The following is an 11,577-nucleotide window of genomic DNA, read 5'->3' on the forward strand; positions in this document are numbered from 1 at the left end:
TGCTTAGCAGTGTCTCTGGCCTCTACCCACTAGATGCCAGGAGCACATCCTCGCTTATGACAACCAAAGATGTTTCCAGACATTATCAAATGTTCCTTGGTTGGGGGCCATTGTGTATAAAATTGCCCTCAACTGAGAATCTAGAGAAACTCTCGTGGATGGGCATCAGGGGATATGAACGAGAAAGTTCACTGCACAATGATTTGCAAAAAGATAAAAATGAAAACAACCCATATGTCCACAAACAGGAAATAGACACATTCTGGGATTTTCATATGATGGATAACTGTACAGCAATGAAAACTGACTTATAAGTTGTTCACATCAATATACATAAATCTCACAAACACAGGGTGATGGGGGAGGGGAGAAACACAAGTAATACATCTAGTATATTTGCATACACTCCAAAATGGACAAGAAATAATGTAATTTGAAGGAACATTTCCATGCAGTGAATGTATAAATAAGTGAATTATTAATAAAGTTCAGGATAGTTGTTACCTCTGGGAAGGAATGAGAAAGTGAATCATGGAGGACACAGGTAAGATTCAGAAGCATTGGCTATGTTCTAATTTTCAAGCTGTGTGATGGGTAAACAGGTTTTTATATTATTACAATATACCTTACATATATGCTGTATTATCTTCTGTATATACGAAATAGTTCATAATTTATAAGGAACTGATGGGGACTAAAATATGGTGGGAAATGGAAATAAAGGCACTGGAGTAAATAACAAATTGAATGAGAGGGAGAGAAAAAGAGCTAAGTTTTAGGTGCCTCTTAGAATAGTTTTAAACTGATTTTCTTCATGGATTTGGTGATGAGATCAATTCCTCATCTAAGCACACATAAACCATTGCTTAGACTTCTACGAAATGTAAATTTCACGCCTCAAAAGCTATGCTATAATACTACGTGATTCATATCACAGAGGACTTAAGAATACCACATTTCACAAAACATCATTTTCCAAGAGTCCTGCCATGTTAGAGTTTTGAATGTGTACTCCTTTGTATTCCTTGGAGTTACAAGCATCTGAAAATAGGGGGCTTAGAGGACAGTGATTCTTCATCACTAACTGTAGTATCATTAAAATATCCCTAAGTGGTAACAGAAAATCGTTTCCATCTCTGGCACCCACCATACCCCTTTCTTTTTCTCCCAATGGTAATCTCCCAGGCAGTGGAATAAAGGAGAGTTTTGGATCACATCCTTTGAGAACATGGAGCCATAACCAAGGAAAATATCAAAACACCCTAACCTTTCCTGGCTGAGACAGATAGGTACAAGACAGGTCTTATCCTAAAGAAGCCCCAAATTTTCAAGGTTGAAGGACTCAGTGAGAATATATTCAATACATGTGAAAATAGGGAAACCCACAAACACCCAGAGTAACAGGAAAGGGTTTGTCCCTGACCTGATTTAGGGACCATCTCTCAGAGACCCAGAGAAGCCCGATATGTTAGCGCTTCAGCAACCTTCAGTGAAGCAAGGCTGAGGTTCCTCCCTCACCATGAGAGGCGTCACGTACATCTATGTGGATAATGTGGCCCACTTGTCCTGTTGCCTGTATACAAAGCCACCACCTCTTAGATTCCTCTCAGTCCTGAGAGTATAGCACTGACTGTGCCACTCAACCCTTAGAAGCACAGACTCAGTGAAGAGGAACACACAGGCCTCTTGGGGCTGGGGACATGGGGCCACTTGGGGAGTAAATTCAGGGCCCTAGGTACCTGGACCATAATGAGAGGCAGGGACACGGACTCAAGAGTATGCACCAAAAAAGGCTTATCTCAAAAAGAGGTGTTTTTTGTTTATAGTGAACCTCCAAAAATTCTGAAGCCCACATAAGGGCCTTTCATATTAACTACGGCTATACATGGGTGGCTCAGTGTTAAGCAATTGCCTGCAATGCAGGAGATCCATGAGATGCAGGTTCAATCCCTGGCTCGGGAAGATCCCCTTCAAGAGGAAATGACAACTCATTCCAGTATTCTGAATGGGCCAGTGAGACACTCCTATGGACAGAGGAGCCTGGAGGCCTACAGTCCACAGGGTTGCAAAGAGCTGGACACGACTGAATTACATTACATTAACTATATTAGCACAGAAATACACACTCACACACACACACACACACACACACACACACACACACACACTCCTAGAAAGGCAAGAGCCAAACAACCAATCTGAAGCCTTTCAAGTGACACTACATGGATAAATTTCTACTTGGACTGTTACTTCATTAAACAACAATGAAAAAAGGTCTTGTGCCTTTTTTCTTTGTTCTAGCCGTAAGTAATACTCTGTGATAATACATTTTTAAATGACAAAACCAGAGTCATGGAAAAGGGCTGTGGATACCTTATACTAACTTCACTTTAACAAACCTTATCAAGCACCTATGAAGAAGAAACTACAATGCTTTAGAAGAGACGAATAGAAGCCTATAAGTTCAGAAGCTCACACTTTAGGGAGTCGGGGAGTAACATTAATAAATAATGTTCATATACTCAAGGATATGAGATGAACTAGCACAGAAAATAGGAAAAGGTATTGCTGCTAACTAGCGAGCATTCAAGTGGCCTGAACTAAATACAGAAATAAGGCCTTCTACCCCAAACCCCTGGTACTCTCCTCTGATCCTCTCTACTCTGCTCAAATAGCACTTTACAGTTTTCCTTCAGTAAGTTCCAGATATTAGGCCCATTTTGCCTTTCAATTTTCTTTAGAGGTGATATTTCAGACCTAGACAAAGGTACAGAGATTACTACACCCATGCAAACATCGCTCATCTTAAAAACAAAAGATTACAAATAAAATTTAAACCCATTATACCTCTCCCCAGTTGAATTCTCCCTCTATTGAATAAGATTTAACCACTGTCCTAAATAAGGTTATTGTTTTCATACACACCTTTCTGCATGCTACATATGTATGCATCACTCCTATGTATACCTTTTACTACAAATATATGAACCTATAATCAATATAAGAACTGTTGCATCTTTTTAAACTTCACATATGTATGGTATCATAATGCCTTTACCCTTTCAGAAGGGTACCCTTTACCCTTTATCTATCTGTCGCTTCCACCCCTGAATCTTTGCCCCATGCTATAAGCTGTATTTTGTCCCCCTAAAAAGATATGTTGAAGTTTTACCCCTTGAACCTGTAAATGTGACATTCTTTGGAACTAGGATATTTGCAGGTGTAACAGTTAAGATGAGGTCATACTGGATTAGGGTGGGTCTTTAATTCAGTATGACTGATATCCTTATGAGAAGAGAAAGGACAAAGAAACAGACAGGGGAAAACGCTATGTGACGATGGAGATGCCAACGACTGACAGCAACCACCAGAAACCAGGAGAGAGGCATGAAACAGATTCTCCCTCAGAGCCTCTGGAAGGGACCACCCTTGCTGATACCTTGACCTCAGACTTCTGGCCTCCAGAACTGAGAATGTATTTCTGTTGTTTTAAGCCATCTGGTTTGTGGCAATTTGTTACGGTAACCTTAGGACACTAACACACCCCTCTTTGTGTCTCAAGCCCCTGAGAATTCTAGTGTCTTCCTAAGTCCAGATCTTACCACCCTGTTTAGTTTACCTGCAGCAGTACCAAGTCAGTGAGTTAAGGATGATCCTGCAGTGGGTGTAGCAAACCTTTCCCCCACTGCTCTAAAGCAGTGGTTCTGAAACTTCAATGTGCTTCAGTAGCAGCTGGAGGACTGTAAAACCCTGATGGCTAGCGGCCTACCCTCAGAATTTCCAACTCAGTAGGTCTGGAGCAGGGTCTGAGAATGTGCATTGCAAACAAGTTTCCAGCTGATGCTGATGCTGCTGTTCCAGGGAAGCTAGGTCATCCATCAGTTCCTTTCAATAAAATAGAGTAGAGGCTAGGGCACCATCCCACAAATTATTTACAATCTTATATTTTAATTTATTTGGGGCTGCAATAAAAGGATTTAAAACAGGCTTGACAAATAGCAGAAAGAAATCCCTTTCAGTGACAGTAAGGTGGGCCAAAATAAACTGAACAATGATAGATTTGAATCAGTGGTATTTATGTGAAAAAAAAAAAAAAAAACAACTACGGCTTATTACTTTCAAACAAGCTTTTATTTCCAATGTGAACAATACTATCAAATTATCTGTAAAAGGTAAGAGTAAAGTCAGATGTCAGTAGTTGGTATCACTTTGGGGCATTGAAACTTTGAAACAAAATTAGTATTTCAGGCTAATGTAAACAAGAATATCCATGAAGAACAGATTCATCTTTTCTTTTGCTGTCTGCTTTTTCTATGCCTTCCCACTGTAGGATGAAATAAGAGCCAGTTAACAATTGTACCTCAATAACATGCAGTGACTTTCTAAATATGAGTCAACACTATGTACATCTATTTTCTTAATGTTTTCTTCTTGTAACCCAGACCCTTGGTGATCAGGGTGCACATCATTGCTCATGCAATACTTATCTCCCTCTTGCCCACCACTATAAATGCTTGCTGATTCCTTGAAAGGCCACACTGTGATTTAAATAAGTCATTCCCCCTAAAAAACTAGTGTTCCCTTGCACAAATCATCAATCCCTTATATTTCCAGACCTTCAGTTTCCACATGTGTAAAACGAGGATGAGGCTTTATCAAACATCCACATGCATGAAAACTAAGAAAGAGTGAGAGAGTGAGTGAGAGAGACTCAAAGATGAATGAATAGAGGAAAGAGAAACAAAGATATAATTACCACTTCAGTGACAACCAAAAATAATACTGAGATTAGTTTTCTTTTCTTTTGAATAAAAAAATATAAATTGAACTAATATTTGTGAATTAATCCTGAAATGCAGTTCTCTTGAAACCCTTAACATCTTACTACTTTGTAAGGAATCGCTTTCTCAAAGTCATCGTCAGTACACGAGACTACAATTCTGTGGCCAGGTGATGATGACACAGCTAATGCATGGCCTAGTCACTTTAGCTGCTGCTTCTGGTGACTATTCTCTAAACAAGCACTGGTCTCCATTTCCAGGTCTGATAAATTCACCAACTATAGTAGACTTAAAGCTACAGGACAAAGGACTTGTGGCTATAAATGAAATACATTTCAGAACATACTGCCTCCTACATTATCTAGAATACATTACTAAAAATAAACTGTTTTTCCAAAATTAAATCTCAACAATTTTCTTATTTACTTTACAGAAGAAAAATTAAAAATATAAAGCTGTTAGTAACAGGTATGTGTCAGGAATGGTTATGTCGTACGAAAGCCTATACAACAATACCTGTATTATCCAGAGCTGCTCTTTGCTGAGACCACATCCATTTAGAGTCCTTCAGGTTTTTCATTTCCATCCTCTTCCTCTTCATCAGTGTTTTCATACTGATCCTCACCCTCATCATTAGGGCAGAATGATGCAGACATTGGGGTCAAAAGTTGGCAGGGAAAATATCCCAACTTAAAACCAGCAGCAGAGTCTAGGCCTGAGAGAAGAGAAATAGGTTTAATGAAAGAAACAACAAATAATACCTGGATACATTTCTAGCCCCCCATCATGTCTGCTGCTTGACAATGTTCACAAACGTTTTTCCCCTCTTTCCAGTAGATCGGTATACAGATCTCTCTGATTATTTCTGGCCCCTGTGGAGAAGGGATCCGAATCATTTGATACTGATACCATTTTGTACGTGTGTGTCGGAATTTCAATGGGAAAAAATGTTTGACTTAAAGACAAATTCTATGGGGATGCTCACAGATTCCTCAATCGCTGAAAAGTGCCCCTGTGCTATGTCATCATTTTCTCAGATCCTCCTACCAAAAATATTCACATTTGTTAAAGCCGTTGACCAACAGGGAGGGATGCCACTTGTTTGCCTCTAGGTTGGGAGAAGGCAGAATGCTGTTTCTCGAGACCATGAAGGTCTCCAGAACTGGGCTTCCACTTGTGTAAATTGTGCCCGGAGGTTTTTGAGAGTTCTGACCCACTGTGTGACTGCTAGAGACCTACCTGCCTTTGAGCTCAATGGCCCCACAAGGGCCTGAAGGCTCAGCCACCACTTGCCCGCCTCAGCCCCTCCGGGATCACAGGCCTCAGCCTCCCGGTCTCAGAGGCAGCAGTCAGGGCTTCCTCGCCCAGAACTCGGCCTCCACTGCTGGTTCCTTTGTCTTCTAGGATGCAACCCCCTCCGCAGGATCCCACAGCTCCCAGGGTGTATCGCCCTCCAGTGGGTACTCACCCTGCAAGACTCTGCCTCCCTCTCCCAGGTCTTCCTGCTCCTGAGGAGGCACCGGACCTTCTCCAGCGTCCGAGCGTGGCTGGGAGCAGCCCCTGGCCATCAGGCGGTCAGCGTGAGGCCAGAACAGGACATGTCTGTTGTTACGGAAATTGCATAGAAAGGAGTCGAGGTGACCCTGGAACAGGGGCCCAAACGTATCCATGCAGAATCCAAGGCCTGCAACCACTGCCGCACCCTCCTGCTCATTCTCGTCCTCCTCTTCCTTGCCCTCTCCAGACAGGTGCTCCTCCTCCTCCACGTCCTCCAACTCGAAATCGATCTCACCCTCTTCCTTGTCCTCCTGCATCTCTACATCTTCCTCCATCTCCGACTCCTCTAACGGCTCTCTACCACATTCCTCTTCCACTGTGGCCTGTGGCCAACCCTGCTCCCCGGGAAGGGCTCTGGAGACCTCCAAGGAAGCCAGAAGAGCCGTGGCCTCCTCGACTCCTTCCGTCCCCTCGCAAGCAGATGCTTGGACCCCAAGGAGACTGGGGTCGCGGCCCGCCCCACCACCAGCTCTCTCCGGGCCACCTGGGATCCAGTCGTGCTCCTCTGTGGCAGACATGGCAGGAGAGACGTGCCAGACAGCGATCGTCCTGCAGTGATGTCTGTGGGGAAGATGGCGGCCGCCGGGCTGAGCGTTGCGCTGAGGAGACGCTGTTGGCAGTGGGACCGCAGGGTGGGGGTGGGAAAGCAGAGACGTCGGCTGCACAGGGAACAGGAGTCTGCGAGTTGCTGGTGTGGGCCCCACAACAGGAATGGTGAGGGGGTGGCCCACAGACTGGCCCACCAAGAACGAAGCTGAGCTGACCGCAGTCAAGGCGGGAAAGACCCTGATGGGCTGGCGACGGTAGGTGGAGCTGGAAGGGTCAACCGCGACCACTTCCTCCAGCGCCAGCTCTAAGCTCATTTGCCAGGAGGCCAGGATTGGCATGACTGCCGTCCAATGAGTGATCAAGGCTTTCAGATTGCATGCAAGCCTTCCAGCACCAGGTCATACTTTGAGCCCACAGGAGTCCCTTCCTTTCCATTGCTGCTGCTGCTGCTGCTAAGTTGCTTCAGTCGTGTCCGACTCTGTGCGACCCCATAGATGGCAGCCCACCAGGGCTCCCCCATCCCTGGGATCCTCCAGGCAAGAGTACTGGAGTGGGTTGCCATTTCCTCCTTTAATGCATGAGAGTGAAAAGTGAGTGAAGTCGCTCAGTCGTGTCCCACTCCTAGCAACCCCATGGACTGCAGCCTACCAGGCTCCTCCGTCCATGGGATTTTCCAGGCAAGAATAGTGGAGTGGGGTGCCATTGCCTTCTCTGTCCTTTACATTGTACCCTTGCAAAAGCAAAATGGCAATGTCCCTATAGGCAGCAGCACCCTGGGGTATGGGAAGCTGGGTGTGATCCCCAGTTGCCACCTTGTGTCAGCTCAGGTCATCAGAGATACACTTATTTTAAAAACTTCATAAAGGCTTGAGAAAGAACATCAAAGGTAAGAGATGGAGAAATTGGAAAACATAAACTGAATTAAACGGGAGCACTGAACATGAAATAGAAAACAATGAAACAAACTAGATAAAACTAAAAGATTATCATTATGGTCCAGTTGATTTTAAGCATGGCTGCTCATTAGCAACATATCTATAGCTTTGGAGAATAAAAGCAATACCTTGGCATTTTTCAAAAAATTCTAAGATAATTCTGATATGTGTCAGGTTTTCCTCTTGAATGGTAGCTTTGGTGATATAGAATTCTACTACTTTTGTGTTGACCACTCATGGTACAATGGTATTAAGTGAATAATAGTTACTCAGTAGTACATATAATATATATTTTAGAAAACGTATTAATGTTTGCCTAACTAAAAAATTTATGACATTTTGATTCCACTTGTTTGACTTAGTATGAATAGAATGCTAGATTTCTAATTTAAAAAAAAGATGAGCAACAACCAACAAAGTTTTACTATATAACACTGGGAACTGTAGTCCCTTTGTCAATCTCTTGAAATACCTATAATAGAAAATAAACTGAAAAATAATATATGTGTATATGTATAACTGAATCACCTTGCTGTGCACCTGGAACTTTGTAAGGCAACTATACATCAATAATATATATGCTATGCTAAGTCACTTCAGTCGTGTCTGACTCTGTGAAACCCCATAGACAGCAGCCTACCAGGCTCTCCGGTCCCTGGGATTCTCCAGGCAAGAACACTGGAGTGGGTTGCCATTTCCTTCTCCAATGCATGAAAGTGAAAAGTGAAAGTGAAGTCGCTCAGTCGTGTCTGACTCTTAGCGACCCCATGGATTGCCCCTAACAGGCACCTCCATCCATGGGATTTTCAAAGCAAGAGTACTGGAGTGGGGTGCCATTGCCTTCTCTGATAATGTGTGTATATATATATACACACACACACATATATATATGTGTGTGTGTGTGTGTGTGTGTGTGTGTAATATATATATGTATATATTATATATATATATATATATTATATTTATTTTCTTTATATATATTTAAATATAAGGAAAAAAAGATAAAGTGTATAGATCACATATGAGCAACTGTTTCAACCTCCTGTGAGAGACACAAGGAGAATTTGGAGGTTTTAATGTTGCTAAAATTACTTAGAGAAGAACATAGAAGTTGACATAGATGCCTCGAGAATGGAGACTGGAGAGTGGAAGGAGTAAAAATAGGAGCTGAAAAGGGATTCATCAGGGCTCCCCAATTCACTTCAAGGCTCCGAGAAATGAAGAGAGACTTCTTTTCAGGACTGTGCTAATAACCTGCTCTACGCTAAACAGTGACACCCCCTCCCAAATGCATATATTTAAATGTTTCCCCACTCCATCCCCCAGGTGACGGTATTTGGGAGTTATGGCCTTTAGTAGGAGACACAGCGAAGATAATCAACCTTGCCCTATATAGAACTTATGCATTATAGATTTCACCCCTTATACCGGCCTTGTTTTGTTTTACCTAACTCATACTCAGTATTTTCAATGGGGATAGTCCATTGGGTCCCAAGCTGTCAAGCCCATTTCTAAGTGTCAAAGACTCAATTTAACTTTATGAGCCATATGTCCGAGTGCCTATGCCCACTAGGGGCTATTTTAGGAGAATGGCTGCTATGATCTGGAGCACTGAAACATCACAATCATAAAATTCTTGAGGCAAATACATCTATTGGGTCTCTTCAGTAGCTCCCTTAACACTATAGGGGCATCTTTTAAAAATTTAGGGATATCTTCAAGTATTCCTCTATTTCGTTCCCCGGTATTATGTTCAAAGAGTTTTCCTAAAGCATGCATTTCAGCATTTGCTGAAAAGTGAAAGTGAAAGTCACTCAGTCATGTCATGTCCGACTGTTTGCGACCCCATGGACTACACAGTCCATGGAATTCTCTGGGCTAGAGTACTGGAGTGGGTAGCCATTCCCTTCTTCAGTGGAGCTTCCAAATCCAGGGGTCAGACCCAGGCCTCCCACATTGCAGGAGGATTCTTTACCACCTGAGCCACAAAGGAAGCCCAGCATTTGTTGAAGTCAATTCCCAATCTATTTGCAGAAGTCTTAAGCCAATAAGCACTTTTTATGTTTAAAAATATTATTGCACTATTGTGGTGAATGTCACAGGCATTTAGTACGTTCACAATGCTTCTCAGCCATTCTCTCTGTTGTGCCTAAATAAATCATCACTCCTAAAGGAAACCCCATGCCAGTAATCACTCCTTTTCCATTTCCCCCTCACTGCTCTGATAACTACTCTGATAACCAGGCTCTGGTAACTACTAATCTTCTGTTTCCCTCTATGAACTTACATTTTCTAGATAGCTGAGAGAAATAAAATCCTACAATATGTGACCTTTTGTGTCTGGCCTCTCTCATTCCTTTTTGCTGCTGAATGCTATGCCTGTGTACAGAGGGTCACTTTTGTTTATGAATGTGAAACAAGTTGAGGACAAGTTGGTGGATCCTTGGGATGTTTCCCATTTGGGTTCCCATTTCGGTTAGGGCTGCTATGAACATGGGGATAGAACTTTTTGTTACCTTTTGTTTGAACAAATACTTCTAATTCTTTGGCTTATATAGATAATAGTGGAATTGATGAGACAACCATAAGGCTTTTACCTTTTTCAGGAACTTTCAGTCTCTTTTTTACAGCTACTTGCTGTTGTTCAGTTGTTCTGCCCTCAGTTGTGTCTGACTTTTTGCAATCCCATGGACTGCAGCATGCCAGGCTTCCCTTTCCTTCACCATCTCTCAGAGTTTGCTCAAACTCATGTCCATGGAGCTGGTGATGCCATCCAACCGTGTCGTCCTCCGTTGTCCCCTTCTCCTCCTGCCTTCTATCTTTCCCAGCATCAAAGTCTATTCCAATGAGTTGGCTCTTCGCATCAGGTGGCCAAAGTATTGGAGCTTCAGTTTCAGCATCAGTCCTTCCAGTGAACATTCAGGGTTGATTTCCTTTAGCATTGACTGGTTTGTTTTCCTTGCAGTCCAGGGGACTCTCAAGAGTGTTCTCCAACACCGCAGTTTGAATGCATCAATTCTTCAGTGCTCAGCCTCCGTTATGGTCCAACTCTCACGTCCATACATGACTACAGGAAAAACTTTGTCTATATGGACTTTTGTCATCAAAGTAATGTCTCAGCTTTTTAATTCACTGTCTTGGTTTGTCATAGCTTTTCCTCCAAGGAGCAAGCATCTTTTAATTTCATGGCTGCAGTCACCATCTGCAGTGATTTTGGAGCCCAAGAAAATAAATCTGTCACCGTTTCTATTGTTTCCCCATCTATTTGCCATTAAGTGATGGGACCAAATGCCATGATCTTAGCTTTTTGAATGTTGAGTTCTAAGCCAACTTTTTCACTCTCCTTTTCCACTTTCATCAAGAGGCTCTTCAGTTCCACTTTGCATTCTGCCGTAAGTGTGGTGTCATCTGCATATCTCAGGTTATTGTTATTTCTCTCGGTAGTCTTGATTCCAGCTTGTCCTTCATCCAGTCCAGCATTTCCCATGATGTATTCTGCATATAAGTTAATTAAGCATGGTGACATTATACAGCCTTTATGTACTCCTTTCCCAATTTAGAACCAGTCAGTTATTCCATGTCCGGTTCTAACTGTTGCTTCCTGACTTACATATAGGTTTTCCAGGAGGCAAGTAAGATGCTCTGGTATTTCTGTCTCTTTAAGTTTTTCTATAGTTTCTTGTGATCCACATAAGGAAAGGCTTTAGCATAGTCAATGAAACATAAGTAGATGTTTTTCTGGAATTCTTTCTATG

At 42.5% G+C, this 11,577-nt stretch overlaps 1 protein-coding gene across 1 annotated transcript; it reads right to left on the reverse strand.

The window, feature by feature from the left end:
* Positions 1–3,733: 3,733 nt before the first annotated feature.
* LOC139181511 (uncharacterized) lies at positions 3,734–7,225 on the reverse strand. The gene is made up of 3 exons (XM_070785033.1): positions 6,250–7,225; positions 5,298–5,496; positions 3,734–4,324 (listed from the first exon to the last, which is right to left on the reverse strand). Exons 1-2 carry the CDS (start codon positions 7,223–7,225, stop codon positions 5,339–5,341), a joined length of 1,134 nt encoding a protein of 377 aa, XP_070641134.1. The 3' UTR covers positions 3,734–4,324; positions 5,298–5,338.
* Between the last annotated feature and the right edge of the window lie 4,352 nt (positions 7,226–11,577).

Source organism: Bos indicus, chromosome X (genome assembly GCF_029378745.1).
Source record: "Bos indicus isolate NIAB-ARS_2022 breed Sahiwal x Tharparkar chromosome X, NIAB-ARS_B.indTharparkar_mat_pri_1.0, whole genome shotgun sequence".
Lineage (NCBI taxonomy): Eukaryota > Metazoa > Chordata > Mammalia > Artiodactyla > Bovidae > Bos > Bos indicus.